The sequence below is a fragment of the Salvelinus sp. IW2-2015 genome, linkage group LG36, assembly GCF_002910315.2.
Source record: "Salvelinus sp. IW2-2015 linkage group LG36, ASM291031v2, whole genome shotgun sequence".
Taxonomy (NCBI): Eukaryota; Metazoa; Chordata; class Actinopteri; order Salmoniformes; family Salmonidae; genus Salvelinus; species Salvelinus sp. IW2-2015.
The window spans coordinates 9,466,279-9,492,378 of record NC_036875.1 but is presented as its reverse complement, the minus strand read 5'-3'; the positions used below and the strand labels follow the sequence as shown (position 1 = coordinate 9,492,378).

At 43.9% G+C, this 26,100-nt stretch overlaps 1 protein-coding gene across 3 annotated transcripts in view; it reads left to right on the top strand.

Annotated features, from left to right (window-relative positions):
• The first annotated feature begins 930 nt into the window (after positions 1 to 930).
• LOC111959572 (activin receptor type-1) overlaps positions 931 to 26,100 on the top strand; it is a 35,047-nt gene continuing 9,877 nt past the window's right edge. The window contains exons 1-5 of one of the 3 annotated variants that reach the window (XM_023981223.2): positions 931 to 1,583; positions 16,693 to 16,766; positions 17,993 to 18,247; positions 18,564 to 18,827; positions 19,972 to 20,232. In XM_023981223.2, coding sequence (XP_023836991.1) covers positions 16,700 to 16,766; positions 17,993 to 18,247; positions 18,564 to 18,827; positions 19,972 to 20,232 — 847 coding nt within the window. In that variant the 5' untranslated portion in view covers positions 931 to 1,583; positions 16,693 to 16,699. Of the gene's footprint in view, positions 1,602 to 6,643; positions 6,732 to 16,692; positions 16,767 to 17,992; positions 18,248 to 18,563; positions 18,828 to 19,971; positions 20,233 to 26,100 lie in introns of those variants that run through there. The other 2 variants (XM_023981220.2, XM_023981222.2) reach the window with 2 other exon arrangements.

Sequence of the window (26,100 nt, the reverse complement as noted above, 5' to 3'; positions counted from 1 at the left end):
TTATCCTCTACAGCAGAGGGGTCTTCCTTTCCTGTGGCGGTCCTCATGAGAGCCAGTTTCATCATAGCGCTTGAATTGTCCAGATTGACTGACCTTCATGTTTTAAAATAATGTTGGACTGTCATTTCTCGTTGCTTATTTGAGCTGTTCTTGCCATAATATGGACTTGGTCTTTTACCAAATAGGGCTGTCTTCTGTATACCACCCCTAGCTTGTCACAACACAACTGATCGGCTCGAATACATTAAGAAGGAAAGAAATTCAACAAATTAACTTTTATCAAGGCACACTTGTTAACTGAAATGCATTTCGGGTGACTACCTCGTGAAGCTGGCTGAGAAAATGCCAAAAGTGTAAAGCTGTCATTAAGGCAAAGGGTGGCTATTTTTTATAATTTCAAATATAGAATATATTTTGATTTGCTTAACACTTTTTTGGTTACTACATGATTCAATATGTGTTATTTCATAGTAGAAAATAAAGAAAACCCCCAGAATGAGTAGGTGTCCAACCTTTTGACTGGTATATAGATATATATATATTATTTATTTAACTAGGCAAGTCAGTTAAGAACAATTTCTTATTTTCAATGACGGCCTAGGAACAGTGGGTTAACTGGGCAGAACGACAGATTTTCACCTTGTCAGCTCGGGGATTCGATCTTTGAACCTTTCAGTTGCTAGTCCAATGCTAGTCCAATATAAATTATATATATATATATCATTTCAATAACAAAAAATATATATATATTTGATTTTCTTTATTATTTGAAGACTTTCTAATTAGACATATATTACTCCTAGTCTTCAAATGTTAGGCAAATGTTCCATGAATGGGCTTGACATTTTAGCTTCGTACGAGCCATCCTGATCTTGCCAGCTCACATTCTGTTTCGCTAAACTCGCGAGATCAGGATGGTTCGTATGAGGCGATTGCAATGCAGCAGATGAAAATACATATTTATTTCCTCCCTTCTCTGATCTTAAACGATTTGATAGGTGTAAGGTTTTATATATAATGGCTCCTTGTATTGTCTAAAGTATCCTATTCAGGGATTTTTTTATTGAATGTAAGTCTCATGAATGAGAATTTGTTGAACATAGGCTATAATGTTTTCCTTACATGCATGTTTTGCAATACAGATATGAGATTACTGAAAATGAATACATTTCAAATTCAAATATCATAGGTGACCGCCTAACTAGGTGGCTGGTGTGGGAATATGCGCAGAGGAAATGATGTTGTAATGGTCCTCTAATTACAGTGAGTCGCAAGGCTACTTCCTCCTAGGAATTGTCGTAGCGTAGCTCCACACCATAAGAATATCGAGTGTGGAACACCAAAGCTTATGGAACGCTGGCCAAGTTACTGACCGCAACTTTCTATTACTTTGGATTATGAACGTTCGTTAAATTGTAATATTGTATCAAAGTCGAAGGGCAATGTTGGCTGAAACTGGAATGTTGCTTTTGAAGGAATCAAAACAAATAGGCTATTTTCGGTGAATTTTCGGGAGATGGCAGACTAGCCTGACTTGTGCTTTTAGCACATTAGGTTACGTCTGTGCGTTCTCAACGCACTTAGTAAGTTTTACATGTAAGGTAAGTTATTTGTTTTTATATTTGTATATTTTATTTGGAATATGTAGCTACCTGTAGAGAGTCGTAGGCGTAGCCTATTCTTTGGATTTGCGCGGATCCTAATAGTACAAACGTAACCTGTAGCATAGCTACAGCCTTAGTTTTCCCGATGGGAAAGTCAGTGGATGGCACTTTCAAGTCTCTCTCACAAACTTTAGGTTAACCAGAAAATGTTAATTTCTCTCTTTGAAATACTAGGCCCATAAACTATCTTTTAGGCCACCTTGTTTTTTTTTACCTGGAGAGAAACAAATAATGTTCTGGAGGATAGGATTTTTTATTTTTTTTCCCCAATAGATGGGATTGCCACAATAACCTAATAACCCAAACTCCCCTTACTAACTATGCAGAAATCGCTTCGCCAATTCCTGGTTACAAAAATATATATAATGGTAAGCATCATTTCACTTTGTCACAAAACAATTAAGTATAACAAACAAGTATAGTGTAGAAATATATTTTCCATAACTAAAAATATTGTATTTTCAACTGTTTGTAGCTGGGGGTGGGTATAATTTGTGGAACGTTCCAACAGGAATCTGTTCCAAAAACTTCGTAAAGTACAAGGTTGCCAACAAAAAACGCATACAAAGTAGCATGATCACTTCACCTAGCTAACTAGCTGCCGAATAGGCATCAACTCACCACGTAGCTTATTCTTCATGTTTGTCCATAGGGTACCAGAGTGAGAACAGACATTTCTTTTGAATAAACGGGGTGAGTGAAAAACTTTATAAAATGGCCCACTCCCTACCCGGTATCTTATTCTGCCACTATACAACTTTGTATGCGTTGTTTGTTTGCAAACTGGTTATTTACAAAGTTTTTGGAACAGATTCCTGTTGGAACGTTCCACAAATTATACCCACCCTGTAGCTGGTGTACAAAACCGAAAGTAAAAGACCATATACGAAATTTAAGAACGGGAAGCATAGAACATATCCACCCAATTAAATAATGTAATGGCAAGATCTAGATAGTAGGCTACATTTGGATTTGTTTATAATGCAGTCAATCAGCAGCAGAAACAGTATCAACGTGTATTCCCCACCCCTGTTTCAGTAAAAGGCTGAGGGATGGGGTTGGAGTAATGTAACAAATCTCAAATTTATAGACAGCTATGGATGCAAGGACTGACCATCGATGATACCAACATTATAGTTTTAACCATGTTCTGTGGCTATATAGTGTTTGTTTACATTTAGTTTTCTACAAACATGGGAGTAAAACAAGTTTCTATTTTGGTTTCTTAAGGTGTAGGACAATTGAACTAAGCTCATGAGACAAGTTTTATTCTTCAAGAATCAATGGGTGCATATCATTAATTTATTAGACCAAAAATGGATGTAGCAATTGCTGATTGCCCCTTTAACTTCTTACGGCTGCAACTTTTTATGCTCAGGGGTTAGTCATTTGTAGGTGCAAAATTACACCCGGTTTTCATGTTGTTAGTGTGCCTTTGTCATGTAGACTTTGTTGGGAGCACCACTTCTTGATTGTGTCGCTCCATCAATCCCATGCTGGGCAGTAAGCATCACAATGTTCCTGTAGCCAGAGAGGGGGAAGACACTATACATACTTCCCGACATTGGGGAAAATTTGTATTTATCCCAGATTTTACGAGGTACATTGACTGAGAACACCCACCTTCTCATTTACATCAATGACCTGGGGAATAGTTACGGGGGGATGAATGAGCCAATTGGAAGCTGGGGATGATTAGGTGGTCATGATGGTATGATTGGGAATTTAGCCAGGACACCGGGGTTAAGAACCCTACTCTTTAAGATAAGTACCTTGGGATCTTTAGGTACCACCGGGAGTCAGGTCACCTGTTTAACGTCCCATCCGAAAGACAATCCCATTCGAAAAACATTGATTGCTACCTGATAGTTCACGGTTCACTTCTTTGTGTGCTTTAATTTAAAAGAGGACCAAAGAAGAGCATGCACAGACCACACACTAAGGACTTTTGGCCTCACTTGGGCTACATTACATAATATTAACACTTCTGTTGCATCATATTGATATGTATGTCCCTTCTACATAACACGTACAAGTCATTGGTATCACCATTTAGAGGTTCTGCTCTTTTCAATAAACTTCTCAAAGCGGTTATACGCTCACATTGTCAGTTATTGGCTGTGAATGTCAATCAGTTGTCCCTTAGTCGCTTTAATGGATTCTACTTGATGAAACAAATCATGTCCTTACATCCCATTGGCGTCAGTGTCTCTCCAGTGTGTCATAAAGAATCCAAGGTTAGCCTCCATTCTCAAATGAGTCAAGAGTTCATGATGATGTTGTGTAAAATGCTCAGCTGTCTAAGGTGACTAAGTTACGGTGGCGACTGTGTGAGATCATCGGGATGTGTCGAGGCAGGCATGCCTCGCAGCTCGCCTTGATCCTTGAAAGTAGTGTCTTTTTGAAGCAGATAATTGACGGCCCTACTGTTGACATTGTCACATGTGAACGATGTGTGAATTTGCTTATGAAATCGACTACTAGACAGTTTGTAATACACAAAGGAATGTTGATCACTTGTCATTTATTTTATTGGTATCAATATTGAAGGGAATCTGTAGCTCTGACCAGTCTATAAAACAGTGGTAGAAATTGTGCATGTACACTGAAGAAAAATATAAACGCAACATGTAAAGCGTTAGTCCTATGTTTCATGAGCTGAAATAAAAGATCCCAGAAATGTTCCATACGCACAAAAAGCTTATTTCTCTCAAATTCTGTGCACAAATTTGTTTCACTGTTAGTCAGCGTTTAAGCCTTTTTTAAGATAATCCATCCACCTGACAGATGTGGCATATCAAGAAGCTGATTAAACAGCATGATCATTACACAGGTGCACTTTGTGCTGGGGAAGATAACATTTCCGCTCTAAGCACCGATGTCTCAAGTTTTGAGGGAGCGTGCAATTGTCATGACTGCAGGAATGTCCACCAGAGCTGTTGCCAGAGAATTCAATGTTCCATAGAGAATTTGGCAGTATGTCCAACCACCCTCAGAACCGCAGACCACGTGTAACCACGCTAGCCCAGGACCTCCACACCCGGCTTCTTCACCTGCGGGATCGTTTGAGGGGAGGGGGAGCGGGGTGCTGAGGAGTATTTCTCCACGTAATAAAGCCCTTTTGTGAGGAAAAACTCATTCTGATTGGCTGGGCCTGGCTCCCAAGTGGGTGGGCCTATGCCCACCCATGGCTGCGACCCTGCCCAGTCATGTGAAATCCATAGATTAGGGCCTAGTGAACTTATTTCAATTGACTGATTTCTTTATATGAAATGTAACTCAGTAAAATCTTTGACATTTTTGCATGTTGCATTTTATGTTTTTGTTCAGTATAATTGATGGAATTTGCTTTGATGAAAGTTGTTCAGAATAGTAGAGCTGTGCTGGATGTTTGTACCTACTAATGGAGCTGTATGATTGAGTGAGTGATTAGTGATCTGGAGAGTGTCTCGCAAGTTTAGCTGATTCCTTGCCTCTTCACTGAGGTCATGCTGCCTTTGTGGGCGCCTGGTGAGCTCAGTGACTCGTGTCCTGGAGTCTGCTGATAAGCGGTCAGATAGCGGGACGTCAGTCTGGACGGAGACACTGGTCAGACCCAAGGGTCGCTCAGGGCTCCTGCTCTATTCAACTGAGGTGAAGGGTCTGACTTGATCTTGCCTGCTCACCCATAACGCCCTGATTAGCGCTCTTTCTCCAGTGTCCTTCCTGACAATGTAATCATTGTGCTTTGGCCCAATGACACTGTGGTGAATGTTGGGAAAATCTCTGGTAGGCGGCTCAGAAATGTAGCACTCCTATTGCTTTTTCATGAAGATGTTCATTTAAAGTTGTCACAGTTAATGAATCCGCTTAAAGCAGTGGAACAGGTTTACTAAAGCTCTTTTGATGGTGGAACAAAACGTATTGCTGTAATGATATTGTGCCAATGTGATTCTGGATATTACCATGTTTCTCTTATTACAGCTCCATAATGATTTTTCAAACTTTTTACATTTTAATTGTGGACGTTTATCTACTAGATCAGGGTTTCCCAAACTTGGTCCCGGGGCCCCCCTTGGGTGCACGTTTTGGTTTCATCAAGCTTTGATGATTTGAATTGGCTGTGTAGTGCTAGGGCAAAAACCAAAACGTGCACCCAGGGGGGGCCCCAGGACCGAGGTTGGGGAAACCCTGTACTAGAAGATAGCAGATTACACTGTGAATCTCTCGATGCTGTTTGAGTCATGCACGGTTTACCTACTGGGCTGAGTGCAACCAGCAGTGTTCTATTTTCTGATCAAGGCCATTTCAACACCAAGAGTTCATGTCGGGTTAGTGGGTTCAACATAACTCGTTTCTGACCCAACATGCTGTTTTAAACCAATTTCTAATTCTCTCCCATAATCATTACTTCCACATTACATGGTATCCACTTTCAATCGGAGCAGATGTGCTGGCCTTTCCTCCCCAGATCCATTCTGCAGCTGCTCTTTCAGAGCACCGTAAAGTGCATCATTTGCCCACAGAGGCCTGAACAGTTCAGAAAACAGAGGCGAAAGAGAGAGTAGGGGAAACAGTCCTCCGACAGCAATCATTTCTCTGTACACAGTCATTTGGCTGTCAGAAACAGCAGGCAGTATAGACTGGAACATTATGAGAGCAAAGCAGAGAGAGAAGAGCTTGCCTTGCTCTGTGAGAGAGAGAGAGCCATGACTGGCCTGCGGGAGGATAAGGTTACACACACTGTCATTAACAACAGACTGCGCCGTCCACAGAGACACAGAGCTTCAAGTCTGAGCAGGAGTCTGGGGCTGGCTCAGGCGCAGTGGTGTAGGTAGATCTGTCTCAAATCAGCCTGGGAGGGTAAGAGAAGAGGTGTGTGTGTAACTGTGTGTGGTTGGTTGCATCCCTGTGTGTATGAATGTGTGTGTGTGGGAGGGAGGGACAGAGAAAGGGAGAGAGAGAGTGGGAGCGGGGGGGGGGGCAGGACTTGGCAGAGACTCCAGCAACGGAGCAGCAATCTCTTTAAGGACCCATCAGCTGCGAGGCTGGCGCTGCTGACCATGTGTGCCCGGCGCTGACATGCGAGTAAGTTGTGCTTTTAATTTTCTATTTGGATTAGCAGTAGACCTGACAGTTGTGGAGGCGGTGGGGCGGAGGAGGAACACAGCATATTGGTCGCTTGGCCTGTTTCACCCTTGTGTCCACTGCTTTTTAGGACATGGCCTCTTGTCTGCATGTTATTTTTAGTCGAAATCCTTGAGCCTTTAATAATCATAAGCCTTGTGCAGCCGAAACATATTAGGATGAGTGTAACCTAGTCGTCTGGGGCCTGGCGGGCTCTGCAGCCTCGGCTCAGTGCGAGACAGGAAGTCAGACAGAGAATGACTGTGCCCCAGCCAGACTTTAGTCCTACTTCTGTGTGTGTCTGCTCCTGCTGCCGGGTGCCTCTCCTTTGGTGGCTCTCCAGTGGGTTATTGATTTCTGTTTCTATTCTCTGTGCAAATGTGGGTGAAAAGCAAATGGAGACGGCAGTCTGCCGTCTGCGCAGACTAGAGCAGACACAGATCCGCAGTGTTCCTGGCTCCTCGCTCTCCCATTACCCCGAGACTGCACTGGAGACAGTCTGCAATACACATTTTATGAGCGCTTCACTCGCTTCAGTGCTCTTATTGCTCAGCTGTTAGGGGGGAAGTTATGGCTCTGTTTGGTTTCTCTGCCCCTCCTTGCTCCCCATTCCTGGGCTTTGGAGTGGATGTAGAATACTAATAGAATTAAAGCTGCAATATGTTTTTTTTGGGGTGATCCAACCAAATTTACATTGATCTGTCATTCTCATTGAAAGCAAGTCTAAGAAGCGGTAGATCTGTTCTATGTGCACTATTTCTATGTTTCCCGTACTTCCGTTTTATTTTTGTGTTTTGTACACCAGCTGAAAATAAAATAACCTTGGTTATGGAAAATGTATTTCAGTGGTTTAGATGTTTGTTTTGTCATAAACTGAAATTAGGAGAACTATTAGAATTTTACAACCAGAAAATGGCTGAGCGATTTTAGCATAGTGTGCCTTTTTTAAAGGATTATAATTGCAGGTTCAATTCCCTAACATGCTGTCTACACCCTCCACGCCATCGAGCACATGTTGATTTTTATCCATCCGCGCCAGACGCGATCATGACACGCAGGTTAATATATCAAATCCAACTGTGAACATACTACAGTATGTTACAGTATATTAATTTGTCGAATCGCATGAAACATTCTTGGACTTTTAAAGATCGCTAGCTGTTGCAAGCTAGTTTGTCCTGGGAGATGAACATTGGGTTGTTATTTTACTTGACCTGCATATTGTCCTCTTTTTAGCTGGTTCTTTGTAGAAGTTTGACCCGGAGTCTAGGGTGTCCACCCACTCTACCCCGAGGGGGTGAAAATGCGCATTGGTTGATGAAATGTCAGTTCCTTATGTTAAACATTTTACTAAGACAAATATTGATTATTCATGTTCTAAATAGTTCAGTGGGGTATTTCTCTAACATTTCATTAACAGTGTATCCAAAAAGTCAAATTTGTGTTAGCTAATACATCCGATAATGATCACCGAGCTCTGTTGACCGAACGGTGCAACCTTTGGAGACTTTTGTGGTGGCCATCTTCAAAGTAGTTTCTGCGGGTAGCCATTTTCAGTCACCTCCTTGTCTGAAGGACATGTGGATAAAGAGCATAATGTCAAGCCCTGCGTGTTTTTTTTCAAAATTCTCATGGGATGTAGGCCTACATTGAACACCACACATTGGCTGAATGATAGAACAGCTATTTCCATGTTAAAATGTTATGGGATGCGTTTTGTCCATTTGTTTTTGATGGTAGGCCACTCTGATAGGTCTATATTATGATAAAATAGCCACTGTTATAACAGAGGGTACGGCCTCGGTGTTCACAGTAAACGTGCGCTGGAAGTTGTACAGAATTTTCACAACGTTCCAAGTTTTGTGCTCAGCAGACCTGAAATGTTCTCAGTGCTCAGCCTAACTGACACGAACGAACTTGTGCAATTTTTGGACCACTTTTCCCCCCTCTAGCTTCCATTGATTTAGTCAGCCTAATTTTGGCCATCCTACAAGGGTTAAAAACTCCAATAACTTTTGAACGGATTATGATAGAGACATGAAGTTTGGACCATTGTTTTTCTTAGATTATCTACATAATTAACATATTTTAAATATGCATTTTTGATTGGACACCCTCCCGAGTCATACAAAATTGTTACTCCACTCTGACGATTAATCTACCATTTAAAAAGGGAAGTTGTCTTTAAGTTAGTTGTCTTTAAGTTCAAGTTGCCTTGTTTGTTTTTCAAGCATCCACGTGGGTTTGTAACCACCTGATATCCAATAAGGAGGGGATTTGCAGCGCGTGGAGCATCTCAAATAGAACTAAGTTCTATTTTAGTTCTTGGCTACGCAGACACTCGTTCACGCGTGCAAGCGGTGGGGGTGAAATGATTAACGTGTATGCGTACATTTGTTATGCGACGCTCACTCGCATCATGGCCGGCGTGTAATTGAGCAGTCACCTCTGTTTGATCGATCCCTTGATATGTTTGATTGTACCTTTTTTTTTCATTTTACTTTCATTAAGGATTCCTTCATTTAGATGACTTAAGGATTCCCTTATTTAAGTAAAGTCTGTGTTTGGAAAGTTTTAAATGAGCAGTGTTAGAGGAAGGCCTATACGTACGATTTTGTGATCTATCCTAATACCTACGGTATGTAACGAGCCGGTGGTAGAAGATAAAACCAAGGCAGACATTTTTGGCATGGTGTGTAAATACTCAAAGTATCATATTACACGAGTTTGAGAAAACCCTAGCCTCTCCTCTGTAAACCAATATGTTTCCTGGATTTACGTCTCAAGACTAACATTAGTTACACTCGCTAATATCAAATGTGTGTTTGATGTGCTGTGCTGCAGTTCAACTTGGACATCCTTGTCTGTTCCGTGATGCTGTTATGTGTCTCTCCCATGGCTTTGTGAGGGAGCTAGGTTAAACCTCCGATGGAGGCCGAACACAAAATATTTTAGAAAGTAAATAGACCCCAAATCTGTCACTCTCACCTGTCATGACATTATGTTCCCAAATGATTAAAACCCCATAACCAAGCCAAGATAACAGGGATCTACAGTGCCACCATTTGACTTGCAAATGTGCCTAAATATTTTGCTGTGTGACCTGGAATTTCAATTTAGGAGCACTTGAAGGATTCTTGTTTTATTAGCAAAAATATTTTTCTTTGTGCTCCTACATTTTTGTGTGCACCTTTTTTCAGCTTAGGCGCACGTGCACATGACCCTTGTAGGAAGAAAAAAAGGGTCAGCGTAGAGCCCTGGGTAATGCTATTGAACAGTGCCACTTTTGTGTGCTTCAAGATCACTGAGAGAGGAGATCCATCAGATCAACTATAATGTCCTATCACCTATCCTCTGTTATTGAAGGAGCAATTGACTATCAGAAATAGCAGGTCATTAAGCTTCCATTGACAGGAGGGTGTGACTGTGATGGTCCAGCTGTGTGGTACTCAGCCAGCGTGGGAAGACTCAGGCTGACAGGTAGACATGGGGTGATGTGTGTGTGGCTGGGGGGACTGGTCTTGTTAAGCCCACTCAACGGCGAAGCTCACGTTCTGCCACAGGACATAAAATCAATAGAAACATATTGAAATTCCCTCTGCTTGGTGATGTCGCCTACGATTCTTCTTGTTGCTTCCATACTGTAATTTTAGAGTCTTTTAATAAGAGGTTTCTCCTCTCGTAGCCCACACTTGAACTTTGTCCTCGGCGAGCCCAATGTGACCAATCAGGTCTGACAGTGGAGAAGAGGTGGTACAAATCAAGGTGCTATTGGAGGGCCCTGGCGCTCCAGCACACTGATCTTTGTCAGCGGGCCATCGGAGGGAGAATGATTGTGCATTCCACTTTCTGCAAACATTGCTAAAGGTCATAAAGACGGTGTTTGAATTGGCCGTGGCGAGTGTTGTGATGGTGGTCCTACAATGAACTCCGCAGTGCCATGGTGACTGCTGCCGGGTGCAACATGCTGACTTCTTGTCTTGAATGTCTTCTCGAAGCCATAAACTTTGTTCTTGACGTCTCTGTAGCACAGAGCACTTTATTTAATTGTTCTGGAAGTCTTGTTGCTTGGGGTTTTAGAACATTTTAGCGCTTCTGTGGTGGTGCAGTCGTTAATTGTTTTCTTTCTTGCTCTCGCGTCTCACCTGTGCAACGTGTTAAGAGGTTGAGGCTGAAGATGGATGGAATTGAAACACTTGCTGTAGCAATCTGTTTCCCCATCTCCTCACTCCCAATGTAATTTCGAAGTGAACAAGGTTGTCTGACCACATCAGTAGTCCCTGCCAACACCATCACAGGGTATCATGACTTGTTCAATGACGGCTTAGGAACAGTGGGTTAACTTCCTTGTTCAGGGGCAGAACGACAGATTTGTACCTTGTCAGCTCGGGGATTCGATCTTGCAACCTTTTGGTTACTAGCACAACGTTCTAACCACTAGGCTACCTGCCGCCGAATTTTACTTAGTGACGAGTAGGTCATCTGAGGCAAAATGGTCGTTCAAGTCTGACAGTTTTCAGGAGGGTCTCTCTGGGCTTTGTCCAAGCCAAAATGATGGAAAAAATCGTACTTCTGAAAGAAAATACATCTTTTGTCTCTGATTTCAAATGATCTAGTACATGGGCCCCTGTGTGTATGTGTATCAGAATGACCCTTTCTTGCACCATATCCTGGAACCAAACCTGCTGCGCTCGCTCGCCTCTTACCAGGACAGGAGTGTCAGTATTGTGATTTTACAAGAAAAGGGCCATTTTGTATTCGATTACATTCCTTACATTGTGAGAGAGTCGGCCGCTGAGTTGACGTCCTAGAGAGAGAAAGGAACGATAGCTCCGGCAGGGCCAGAATGAACTGAATGGGGCACTGTAGGGTCCTGGGGGCCACGGAGGGCTGCCTGTGGGGCTTTTCACTTTATCTCTTTTAAGTTCCCATTTGATGAGGCCCCTGGCAAGGGTGGAGCAGGACTTCCATAGGTTAATGAGTTTTTCAGATTTAGTGTGATTATGGCAACCCCCAGTTGTTAGCCGTCTAGCACGCTGTAATTAACTATCATGGCCGAGTTGTTTTCAGTCCCGGAATTATTTGTGACTGTTTGCTCTGTAAAAGCTAATCTGTAAATTTTTTTACATTTTTGTTTTTGTTGTAGGATGACACGTTCTTGAAGTGTGATGTCCCTAAATGTAAAAAATGTGGCATAAATTCGTGATTAAATTATAATTTTTTTAAATTGCAAGCTGAATGCTGAAAGAATGTTGATTAGCCGTTGGATGAGTTGAACAGCAGTGCCTGGGTGCGACAGAAGTCGTTCTTGATTTTAAGCACTACACTTCCAGTTAACAGGAGCATTTCTCTGCTGCTCAAATGGAAGCAAGGACATTTTTCCCCCTGCTCATAGTACACTAATAATAAACAAATCTAAAAACATCCTGTGTGTGTTGAAGTTGTAACATTTTCAATTTGAATGGGCAATGGGTGTTTGTATGGCATTCTGCATGTCACAACCAGTCGTGGGCTGCCGTCTGTTGTGCAGTTATGAGAGATGCCGTTTCCCCAAATAATCTATAGTATTTATATTTGTTGTAGCCGCACCTGTCTAACCAAGGCTATTTTTGGTTCTCTCTCTTTCAGAGTTTCCAGACAGGTCTTGTAAACAACCAAATAAACACTGCAATCCTATGTCAGCTTGACTTTGTTCATTCTGATTCACTTGGCTGTTTGGCTGCAAGCAGAGGCTGCCCCTTTGAATGAGGTAGCGAGTGTTTTTGATCCGATATGCTGTGCTAGTCTGCTGTGTGAATGCCAGGTGAGCTTGCGGAGGGCTAATTCGCCCTCAGCGCTGTCTGTGTCACACCCACGCTCACCTCGGAGCGGGCCATCTCCATCTCTCTGGTGTCGTACTCCTTGCTGAGTGGGACGGGGACGTGATGAGAGGCATGGGCTCTGGAGCGGGCCAGACTTGGTCGGCTCTGCCCAGCTCTCCCTCCCTGCGGCTCCCCTGGCGCTGGGGCTATTTGTGCCATGGTAACTATGCCAGCACCAGCTCAGACACAGATTCTACCTCCTGTCTCCCAGCTCGGCAGCACGATGACTCAGCAGCTCCTGCTAGGGCTCCCAGGCCCATGCAGCGTCACACACACACCCTGGGTCTGGGAGGACCACACATCTCACATCAGACAAAATATAAGGTTCTACACTGCATCGCACCAATCGTTACCTGAGCACGATCTAAGCATATCGCAACCAAACATGATTGAATCATGACGGTTGGGTGAAAGAGGACGAATCCATCCAAATATCTGGTGTGTGCAAGTGACTCAACAGTCAACACTGAAATGTTCATTTTGATGCAAATGTGAGCTTTTGAAGGAGCAGGGACTTTGAATCGTTTCAGGATCGTTTTAGAGAGAGGAGGAGGACTGCATGAAACCTGATTATTTTTCAAACTGCCTCAACCACAACTTGTCCAAATTTTTGTTTGTTCCCACTTGGTCCTCGGACAACATCTCAGCAAAGCCTTTCCACTGCCAACACCACGCCTTCCAATCCTCTGCTTATGAACTTTAGTGGCCGATCGGTATTTGATCTCCCTCTTATGTTTTTATCCTTCCCTTGGCTGACTGTATTACAGTGATACTAGATACTAGCCCAAGATACACAGAAAATGGCAACCAACGAGAACTGCCTGACCTCCCTCCCTGAGACTGGGGGAGGGGGGGAGTTCTTGAAGGGGTGAAGCGGCACAGCGGCACAGCCCCTGTCAGGATGTCAGCTCTGTGAACTCACTGTGGCCAGGGGACTGCCAGAGAATTCAATATGCAGGGACAGAGGGAGCATAATCACAGCCCAGCACAGGCACACAACTCTGGGGGAAAAAAACCTACCGCTCTCTATGCTCCGCGCAACGTTGTGGTTGGCTGGACTCGCTTGTTTCTCTTCTTCTCGTCTCTCTCTCTCCTCTCTCTCTCATCTCTCTCTCTCTTCTCTCTCTTCTCTCTCCTCTCTCTCTCTCTCTCTCTCTCCTCTCTCTTCTCTCTCCTCTCTCTCCTTCCCTCTCTCTCTCTCTCTCTCTCTCTCTCTCCTCTCTCTCTCTCTCTCTCTCTCCTTTCTGTCTTCTCCTCATCTCTCTCTCTCCTCTCTCTCTCATCCTTCTCTCTCTCTCGTCTCCTTCTCTCTCTCAGTCTCTCTCTTTCTCTCTCTCTCTCTCTCTCTCTCTCTCTCTCTCTCTCTCTCTCTCTCTCCTCTCTCTCTCTCCTCTCTCTCTCTCTCTCTCTCTCTCTCTCTCTCCTCTCTCTCTCTCTCTCTCTCTCTTCTCTCTCTCTCTCCTCTCTCTTCTCTCTCCTCTCTCTCTCTCCTCTCTCTCCTCTCTCTCTCTCTCTCTCTTCTCTCTCTCTCTCCTCTCTCTCTACTCTCTACTCTCCTCTCTCTCTCTCATCTCTCTCTCTCTCTTCTCTCTCTCCTCCTCTCTCGATCTACTCCTATCTCTCTCTCGACTCTACTCTCTCTACTCTCTCATCTCTCTCTCTCGATCTACTCTCTCTCCATCTTACTCTCTCTCTCGACTACTCTCTCTCTCGTATCTACTCTCTCTCTCTCTCATCGAAATCTCTCTCTCTCTCGATCAGACTCTCTCTCTCATCTACTCTCTCTCTCTCTCGATCTACTCTCTCTCCTCTCGATCTACTCTCTCTCTTCTCGATCTACTCTCTCTCTCTCTCGATCACTCTCTCATCTACCTCTCATCTACTCTCTCAATCTACCTCATCGATACTCTCTCTCTCATCTTCTACTCCTATCTACTCTCTCTCTCTCGAATCTACTCTCTCGATCTACTCTTCTCTATCTCGATCTACTCTCTCGATCTACTCTCTCTCTCTCTCGATCTACTCATCTATCTACTCTCTCCTTCTCTCTCATCTACTCATTCTCTCTCATCATACTTACTCTCCTCTCTCTCGAATCTACTCTCTCTCTCTCTCGATCTACTCTCCTCCTATCCTCATCTACTCTCTCTCTCTCTACATACTCTCTCTCTCTCATCTCTCCTCTCATCTACTCTCAGTCTCCAAATATCAGGAGGACACATGTTAATCCCTCAACACTAAATACGGCATCAGATCTGCCTCTGCCATTCATGACCCGGTTTGTATATCAACACAGGCATTCTGCTCGCTGTCCTCGCAAAGATGACGATAGGTTTTGCCTTTTTGATATGCTGCAAAAGTAGGCTATCCTCCAAAACCAAAATAGATTGTGGTCGCATTCTCGTCTTTGTGTGAAAGGCAGACTGGCATGCATTAAAAAAATATATGTTTTTTTATTTTTTGAAGGCTAATGATTGAGCATGAAGTGCTGAGGTTCACTGGACAGATAATTGAGGTTATATGATGGATATTAGGTGCCTGGAAGACAGCATCCTGTATCAGGGATTGAGATCTGTGTCATGCTATGCATCCCTATATGCAGCTGCACTATGTTTTTCTCTACCTCAACTAGGGTTGCAGAATTCTATTAACTTTCTCCAAAAATTCCGGCCCAATCAGGAGGAATATGCACGACATCAGAATCCTCCCAACAAGGATTTTTTGGAAAACCTGGGAATTTTGGAAACATATACAGTAATTTAGCTACCTTAACCCAAACTATGCTGTCACCTTAACTGACCTACCCCCTCATGTCCTCCCATACCAGTCTGTGCCCTGTTCCTCGTTAATTGTGCTGCCCCCTATCCATCTGCCACCCTCCATTCCTCCTCAGTGCCCTCCCCTCCCTCTGTCCCCCTGCCCTCTCTTGCCCCTGGCCATACATGTGTGCCCCCTCGGTCCCTCCTGACCCCTCCCTGTCCACAACTTGCTCTCACAGAGCCCCTGATTATCTCTCGTGGCAGCCTCTGTTTTGTGTCTCTGATTAAAGGAGCAGCATGTGGTTCTGATGAGCAGGCCCTACAGGCGGTGTTGGGGTAATGCTAACATTTATGTCTGGAGCGGGCACAAAGGCTTTGGGAATACACCACTGGATATGTTATCAATGGGCAGACACACACTGCAAGATAACGATCAGCCCGGGCTTAGTATGTCGTAAACACGCTGCGCGGGAAAAGTTGGTGAATTGGAGAGAGATATATCCTCCCGCATCAAATCTTATCGGGTGGAATTATTACAGGAATAGATTTGGAAAACATGCATCTTATTTTAATGGAGTGCGGATGTGTTGCTGTAGAGTGCGTGGGCTCTGCTTGAATCAGACGGATCACAGCCGAAATCAAGCAGACGTCAATGGACATGCATGTCGATGTGCCTAAAGACACAATATATATAGAAGGTTTTAAAGACCCAGCCCCTCATTTGAAATGTTTCTATTTGGCTCCCACGTTGGTGCTCCCTGCTGTGCCCCTCTCCGTCTCCTCCTCTTCTCCTGCCGCGCTGTCTGCTCCCCTTGCTGTCAAGAAGGCTGTCTCTCTCTCTCGCTCTCTCTCGCTCTCTACAGCTCAGCAATAGGAGTGCATCAGTCTCCCCATTGCTTGCCACTCAACACCTTGTTGCCAGGACAACAGGGAAGGCATGAGACCCACTTTACTTGAGCATTTTAAAGTTGGTGTTGACTCTTTATTGAAAAACAGAAAGGTTTCTCTTTGAGTAAAATGCCATTATGATGGTGCTCTTAGATCACCCCCCCCCCCCCCCCCCCCCCCCCCCCCCCCTCTCTTTCCATCCTTTTATCCTGTCACAGCCAATTGGCTTGAAATCATTTATGTGACATACACAAAGGCATTACATAGACGTTGATGTCAAATGATGTGACCAATAAATGTATGTATCTTGTCTTTTCTAAATTGTACGCTATTTTTGAAGATCCATGTTTAGTGAACACCCTTATTTCCAATGTCATATGGTCGTCTAATCACAACACTTCTGTCCTCTTCCAGGTCTACGATGTTAGATGACGACATGTTTATTCTGGTCTTCATACTTCTGGTTTTACCCTCTTCCAGTGTGGAAGGTAAGATTTTGACACCTTTCCATTAAAAATAAAACACGTCTATTCTCCGAACAAAGAGATTTCGATACATTAGGTAGCCGCTTCAGATATTACACGCATTCGGTACCATCCCCTACATTCGCCAAGTACACGGTCGAATCCTGCGTAGTGAGTTTACATTTTTCTGTCAAGGCGTGCTTTGTCTCTCTCCCTCTCCCCCGCTGTCTCGCAGCATTTTTTAACAACTCAGTGACAGGCTCGCAGACATGGGCTCTGGGGAAACTGAGATTTCTCACTGTCACGGGTTGGCTGGCTGGCGGCTGGGTACATTATTCTGCATCGCCTACTGTAGTGTACAGCTAAATGATGACACACTCATTATAAGAAATGAGGGAGGTTGAACATAGCAAATATCCTGCACTAACATTACCACAATATGACCACAATATTCACATATTAATAAATCCTCTTAAGGATTCGTCCCTTTTTTTTCCACATTCCGCCATAAATGACCATACCCAAATCTAACTGCCTGTAGCAAGGATATGCATATTCTTGGTACCATTTGAAAGGAAACACTTTGAAGTTTGTGGAAATGTGAAAGTAATGTAGGAGAATGTAACACAATCGATCTGGTAAAAGATAATACAAAGAAAAAAAACAACCGTTCTTTTGTATTTTTTTGTACTATCATCTTTGAAATGCAAGAGAAAGACCATAATGTATTATACCAGCCCGGGTGCAATTTAGATTTTGGCCACTAGATGGCAGCAGTGCATGTGCAAAGTTTTAGACTAATCCAATGAACCATTGCATTTCTGTTCAAAATGTTGTATCGACTGCCCAAATTTGTTTATGAATAACTTTTCATGTTCAAACTTGTGCATTCTCCTCAAACAATAGCATGGTATTATTTCACTGTAACAGCTACTGTAAATTGGACAGCGTAGTTAGATTAACAAGAATTAAACATTTCTGCCAATATCAGATATGTCTATGTCCTGGGAAATGTTCTTGTTACTTACAACATCATGCTAATCACATTAGCCTACGTTAGCTCAAGCGTCCCGTTGAAGGGACCGATCCAGAAGAAGTTTTAACAATGCCGAATGTCTGCGTATTTTATGCCTTTGGTGTTTAAATATGTTTCTTTTCAGCTCTGTCCGTCAGTATGTGTTGTGATTTTGTTTGAGTTTGAAATGAATGGAGAATACTAAAAATGTCTGTCTGGTCTAATAACTGTGCAGATAAGGGCAACGCGAGCGACTATGAGTGTGTTTGCGACGGGCCGTCATGCGACAGCGGAGACCGTTGTATTGGCCAGCAGTGCTTCTCGGCCGTCTCCATCCAGAACGCCACGTTCTTCCGACGGAAGGGGTGCATTGTGGGGCGTGGCGAAGGGTCCATAAGCTGCGGAAGTCCCCCGTCCCATAACTTGACTGTGGAGTGCTGCCATGGCGACCTTTGTAACATGAATGTCACAGTGGCAGACCCAGAGAGAGGTGACGCATTGTTGTCTTTGAAATCATTACACTCATGCTTTTATCCCTCCCTCAATGTAGGCTAAGCAATACCAGCATGCTGAGTCATTCACATTACCACATCATATATCTGCCTACCTAGGCAGCACATCACCACTTTGCACAATGATTTAGTTAAAAACACATTTACATTTAGTTTTTCATTTGCGTGTAGGCCATTTGGGTACATTAGTGAAATGCTTCCATAAACAAAACTACCTAAAGAGTCGTTATATTTGTTTAAATGAATGAGAATGAAAAGGTTTCATGGATTTGTCTGGTCTCTCTTATTGAACAGATGGGGAAGTGGCGCCTGCCTTGCAAGACGATGAGTGTGTGTGTGAAGGACAGTCATGTGAGGGCAGGGAGCGCTGTACAGGCCAGCGGTGTTTCTCCTCTGTGAAGATCAGTGACGGGTATGTGGGTCACCAGAAGGGCTGCCTTCAGGATGACGACCAGGGGAGAGCCACCTGTGCCACCCCTCCCTCTCCCAGCCGCATAGTCAAGTGTTGCCAGGGGCACCTGTGTAACATGAACGTCACCGTGGAAGCACCAGCAAAAGGTAACACACTACCCTGTTTTCACTGAAATAATTTAAATCATTTTTCCTAATCTTGGCCTCACTGACGCTTCATCTCTCACTTATTGTAGTTTTTATACGTAAATATATATCACTTGCAACTTATTTTTTTTAAGAAGATAGGTATGCATATCATAGAGGTGATTCAAATTTATGAAGATGCACTACATGACCAAAAGTATGTGGACACCTGCTCGTCGAACATCTCATTCCAAAATCATGGGCATTAATATGGAGTTGTTTCCCCCCTTTGCTGCTATAACAGCCTCCACTATTCTGGGAAGGCTTTCCACTAGATGATGGAACATTGCTGTGGGGACTTGCTTCCATTCAGCCACAAGAGTATTAGTGAGGTCTAATACTGATATTGGGCGATTCAGCCTGGCTCGCAGTCGGCGTTCTAATTCACCCCAAAGGTGTTCGATGGGATTGAGGTCAGGGCTCTGTGCAAGCCAGTCAAGTTCTACCACACCGATCTCGACAAACCATTTCTGTATGGACCTCGCTTTGTGCACGGAGCATTGTCATGCTGAAACAGGAAAGGGCCGTCCCCAAACTGTTGCCACAAAGTCTAGAATGTTATTGTATGTTCTATGATTTCCCTTCACTGGAACTAAGGGGCCTGAACAATGAAAAACGGCCCCAGACCATTATTCCTCCTCCACCAAACTTTACAGTTGGCGCTATGCATTGGAGCAGGTAGCGTTCTCCTGGCACCAAATCCAGATTTGTCATCGGACTGCTAGATGGTGAAGCGTGATTCATCACTCCATAGAACGCGTTTCCACTGCTCCAGAGTCCAATGGCGGCGAGCTTTACACCACTCCAGTTGACACTTGGCATTGTGCCTGGTGATCTTTGGCTGCTCGGCCTTGGAAACACTTTTCAAGAAGCTCCCGACGAACAGTTCTTGTGCTGACGTTGCTTCCAGAGGCACTTTGGAACTCGGTTGTAAGCTTCAGCACTTGGCGGTCCTGTTCTGTGAGATTGTGTGGCCTACCACTCTGCGAATGAGCTGTTGTTGCTCCTAGACGTTTCCACAATAACAGCACTTCCAGTTGACCGGGGCAGCTCTAGCATCACCCTACTCCATGAGCAATAATGATATTTTCTGTTTCCTGTCCAGAGGAGAAAGTGAAGTCCGCCGGCGAGCACGAGTGCGTGTGCAAGGGGCAGTCGTGTGCCACCGAGCAGCGCTGCATGGGCCAGCACTGTTTCTCCAGTCTGACAGTCAGCGACGGAGCCCTGGTCTACCAGAAGGGCTGCTTCAAGGTGTACGAGCAGAGCAGGATGACCTGCAAGACGCCGCCCTCCCGCGACCAGATCGTGGAGTGCTGCCAGGGCCACCTGTGTAACATGAACATCACTGTTGAGCTGCCTGTTATAGGTAAGTCAATGCACTTGCTACTTGGCACCGTATTTGGGACACACAATGGTGCACATTCATTCATATGCATCTGTATTCTAATGGGAGGTCTGTGTGGTGCACATTTGCATTTAAACCAAGGTTATTAATTAACCACTTACAACCCTTGCATTGGCCTATATGGATAGGGCTACATTTCAATGTTTCTTACAGAAGAAATATGGAAAGCATATGTATAACCATGGTAGCAATCTAAAGGGAACAGTTTGTATATCATGGGGAAATTATTAGACTAAAGATGAGAACAAAACAGTTAATCTGACAAAAGACTGAATCCAAACATTAGTGTGGATTTTATGTGCATTTTACAGTTGCTGTACTTTTCGCCATGTTTGTTGATATCGAAATCTGAAAATACTCTGGATACGTTCAGTATCATGAAAAGGTTGAACAATCTGGTGTATGTGCATAAACATAAAACAAAAAAATTACAAGGATTTGAGTGAGAGGTCTAACTGGTGTCTCCAAGTGGCCACACACATCTCCAAAATGTGCATGTCCTACGTGATTTCATTGCACTTTTATTACTCAAAGAAGAGTCTTCAACGATAAGGTGCTATTTTGAGCTCGCCTAGCTGTGCCGTTGAGGAACTATAGCAAGCAGACTTGTAGTTATTTTCTTTGGAACACAGCCCTGCATCCCCGCCTTTACACAATTACTGTTGTTTACACATTCCAAAAAACAGTCCATTTATAAATCGCAATCTGGTCGGGTGGGCATGATTTGAAAACTTGTTCTATTGCCAACATGACTAGCTAACTTACAAAATATAATCTTAGTTTTCAAAAGGCAATTCAGAGAAGCAGATCGTCATTTTGGTGCGCATCACAGGAGGTTGGTGGCACCTTAATTGGGGAGGACGGGCTCGGGGGTACTGACTGGAGCGGAATCAGTGGAAGGGTATCAAATACATCAAACGCATGGTTTCCAGTTGTTTGATGCCATTCCATTTGCGCCGTTCCGGACATTATTATGAGCCGTCCTCCCCTCAACACCTTCCTGTGGTGCGAAATAGAATAGACTGCATTCAGATGCGTGTTCCCTGACAGATTTCTTCACAATACGTCAAACAGGCTACATTCTATTCAGAACCACCCAGGGTATGACGCCATGTCATCTTGTAACTGTACATCAAACATAGTGATTGTAAACGTTCACACGGTATATTACATGAGTTGTGCGATATGGAAATGTGAAGTGCACGTTTGGACTAACGGCTATTTGGCTTGCTTGTATGACATCAAAGTGGTAATTATTATAATCCTTAGCGTCTCATCTTTCAAAATACATCTAGTCCTCTTTATTTGCAGCATTTCCCTTACTCAGAAAACAAAACATTTGCAAAAGTTGGCCATTTAGCAGCAGGGATGGGGGCAACTTCTTGTCGCGAGTGGTGTTCAAGTTCAGAACTGCTGTCAATCGAAACCCATATGGCGCTGTGAAGCGAGACCTTGAGCTCTGACGTCATGTATAACATGTTACTTTACAGCCACTGCGTTCCAGTTTAGGTGCATGTCCGTGTCCATATCTGCTATTTTGAACCTGTATAAGGCCAACGCGAGTAAGAGATTTTAGGCGCGTTAACCCTCGCAAGACTGCTGGCCCAGACGACATCCTTAGCCGCGTCCTCAGAGCATGCGCAGACCAGCTGCCTGGAGTGTTTACGGACATATTCCATCTCTCCCTATCCCCGTCTGCTGTCCCCACTTGCTTCACGATGTACACCATTGTTCCTGTACACAAGAAAGCAAAGGTACAGTGGCTTGCGGAAGTATTCACCCCCTTGGCATTTTTCCTATTTTGTTGCCTTAATACCTGGAATTAAAATAGATTTTTGGGGGGGTTGTATCATTCGATTTACAACATGCCGACCACTTTGAAGATGCAAAATATTTATTATTGTGATACAAACAAGAATTAAGACCCCAAAAAAGAACTTGAGCGTGCATAACTATTCACCCCGCCAAAGTCAATACTTTGTAGAGCCACCTTTTGCAGCAATTACAGCTGCAAGTCTCTTGGGGTATGTCTCTTTTAGCTTGGCACATCTAGCCACTGGGATTTTTGCCCATTCCTCAAGGCAGAACTGTTCAAGCTCCTTCAAGTTGGATGGGTTCTGCTGGTGTACAGCAATCTTTAAGTCATACCACAGATTAACAATTGGATTGAGGTCTGGGCTTTGACTAGGAATTTCCAAGACATTTAAATGTTTCCCCTTAAACCACTCAAGTGTTGCTTTAGCAGTATGCTTGGGGTCATTGTCCCGCTGGAAGGTGAACCTCCGTCCCAGTCTCAACTCTATGGAAGGCTGAAACAGGTTTCCCTCAAGAATGTCCCTGTATTTAGCGCCATCCATCATTCCTTCAATTCTGACCAGTTTCCCAGTCCCTGCTGATGGAAAAACATCCCCATCAGCAGGGGATGGGGATGGTGCAGGGGATGGGGATGGTGTTCTCGGGGTGATGAGAGGTGTTGGGTTTGCGCCAGACAATGCGTTTTCCTTTATGGCCAAAAAGCTAAATTTTAGCCTCATCTGACCAGAGTACCTTCTTCCATATGTTTGGGGAGTCTCCCACATGCCTTTTTGGCAAACACCAAACGTGTTTGCGTATTTTATTATTTAGGCAATAACTTTTTTATGGCCACTCTTCCATAAAGCCCAGCTCTGTGGTGTGTACGGCTTAAGTCCTATGGACAGATTCTCCAATCTCCTCTGTGAAGCTTTGCAGCTCCTTCAGGTTTATCTTTGGTCTCTTTGTTGCCTCTCTGATTAATGCCCTCCTTGCCTGGTCCGTCAGTTTTGGTGGGCGGCACTCTCTTGGCAGGTTTGTTGTGGTGCCATATTCTTTCAATTTTTTTTATAATAGATTTAATGGTGCTCCGTAGGATGTTCAAAGTTTCGGATATTATTTCATAACCCAACCCTGATCTGTACTTCTCCACAACTTTGTCCCTGACCTGTTTGGAAAGCTCCTTGGTTTTCATATTGCCCCTTGCTTAGTGGTGTTGCAGACTCTGGGGCCTTTCAGAACAGGTGCATATACAGTTGAAGTCGGAAATTTACATACACTTAGGTTGGTGTCATTAAAACTCCTTTTTCAACCACTCCACAAATGTCTTGTTAACAAACTATAGTTTTGTCAAGTCGGTTAGGACATCTACTTTGTGCAGGGCACAAGTCATTTTTCCAACAATTGTTTACAGACAGATTACTTCACTTATAATTCACTGTATCACAATTCCAGTGGGTCAGACGTTTACATACACTAAGTTGACTTTGCCTTTGGTGACAAAGATTGTACTTTTTGGAGAAATGTCCTCTGGTCTGATGAAACAAAAATAGAACTCTTTAGCCATAATGACCATCGTTATGTTTGGAGGAAAAAGGGGGATGCTTGCAAGCCGAAGAACACCATCCCAACAGTGAAACACGGGGGTGGCAGCATCGTGGGTGTGCTTTGCTGCAGGAGGGACTGGTGCACTTCACAAAATAGATGGCATCATGAAATGAAAATGATGTGGATATATTGAAGCAACATCTCAAGTCAGGAAGTTAAAGCTTGGTTGCAAATGGGTCTTCCAAATGGACAATGACCCCAAGCATACTTCCAAAGTTGTGGCAAAATGGCCCAAGGACAACAAAGTCAAGTTATTGGAGTGGCCATCACAAAGCCCTGACCTCAATCCTATAGAAAATGTGTGGGCAGAACTGAAAAAGCATGTGCGAGCAAGGAGGCCTACAAACCTGACTCAGTTACACCAGCTCTGTCAATTCACCAAACTTATTGTGGGAAGCTTGTGGAATGCTACCTGAAACGTTTGACCCAAGTTAAACAATTTAAAGGCAATGCTACCAAATACTAACAGTGTATGTAAACTTCTGACCAACTGGGAATGTGATGAAATAAATAAAAGCTGAAATACAATAATTCTCTCTACTATTATTCTGAAATTTCACATTCTTAAAATAAAGTGGTGATCCTAACTGACCTAAAACAGGGAATTTTCACTAGGATTAAATGAAACTGAGGATTTGTGAAAAACTGAGTTTACATACACCTTAGCCAAATACATTTAAACTTCCGACTTCAACTGTATACTGAGATCATGTGACACTTAGATTGGACAAAGGTGGACTTTATTTAACTAATTATGTGACTCCTGAAGGTAATTGGTTTCACCAGATCTTATTTAGGGGCTTTTCTGTTTTTTTATTTCTTCAAATTTTTTGAAACTTGTTATTTTTTCCCCATTTCACTTCACCAATTTGGACTATTTTGTGTATGTCCATAACATGAAATCCAAATAAAAATACATTTTAAATTGCAGGTTATAATGAAAACTTTTGCAAGGCACTGAAACGGAACAAAATGACTATCGCCCCGTAGCACTCACTTCTGTCATCATGAAGTGATTTGAAAGGCTAGTTAAGGATCATATCACCTCTACCTTATCTGACACCCTAGACCCACATCAATTTGCTTACTGCCCCAATAGATCCACAGACGTTGCAATCGCCATTGCACTGCGTACTGCCCTATCCCATCTGGACGAGGAATACCAACTTCAGAATGCTGATCATTGACTATAGCTCATCCTTCAACACCATAGTACCCTCCAAGCTCATCATTAAGCTCGGGGCCCTGGGTCTGAACCCCGCCCTGTGCAACTAGGTCCTGGACTTCCTGACTGGCCGCTCCCCGGGTAGTGAAGCTGGGAAACAACATCTTTACTGATCTTCAACACTGGGGCCTCACAAGGGTGCGTGCTCAGCCCCCTCCTGTACGCTATGTTCACCCACGACTGCGTGGCCACGCACGCATCCAACTCAATCATCAAGTTTGCAGATGACACAACAAGTAGTAGGCCTGATTACCAACAATGACAGCCTACAGGGAGGAGGTGAGGGCCCTGGCGGAGTGGGGACAGGAAAATAACCTATCCCTCAACGTCAACAAAACAAAGGAGCTGATTGTGGGCTTCAGGAAACAGCAGAGGGAGCTAGGGCGTACAACAGGGTGAACAGGGCGCACAGGAGGGGGCTACTAAGCACGCACCCTTGTGAGGCCCCTATCCACATCAATGGGACCGCAGTAGAGAAGGTGGAAAGCTTCAAGTACCTCTGCGTACACATCACTGACAATCTCAAACGGTCAACCCACACAGACAGTGTGGTGAAGAAGGCTCAACAGCACCTCTTCAACCTCAGGAGGCTGAAGAAATGCGGCTTGGCCCTTAAGACCCCCAGAAAAGTTTACAGATGCACAATTGAGAGCATCCTGTCGGGCTGTATCACTGTCTGGTACGGCAACTGCACCACCCGCAACCGCAGGGCTCTCCAGAGGGTGGTGCGGTCTGCCCAACGCATCACCGGGGGCACACAGCCTGCCCTCCAGGACACCTACAGCACCCAATGTCACAGGCCAAAATATTTTCAAGGACATCAACCACCCGAGCCACGGGCTGATCACCCCCTATCATCCAGAAGGTGAGGTCAGTACAGGTGCATCAAAGCCTGGACCGAGAGACTGAAAAACAGCTTACATCTCAAGGCCATCAGACTGTTAAATAGCCATCACTAGCCGGCTACCACCCAGCTAGTGATCCCTGCACCTCAGAGGCTGCTGCACTATGTAAATAGACATTGAATCACTGGCCACTTTAATAATGTTTACATACTGCTTTACTCATCTCATATGTATATAGTGTATTCTATTCTACTGTATTTTAGTCAATGCCACTCCGACATTGCACGTCTTAATATTTACGTATTTGTAAATTCCATTTTTATACTTTTAGATTTGTGTGAATTGTTAGATTCTACTACA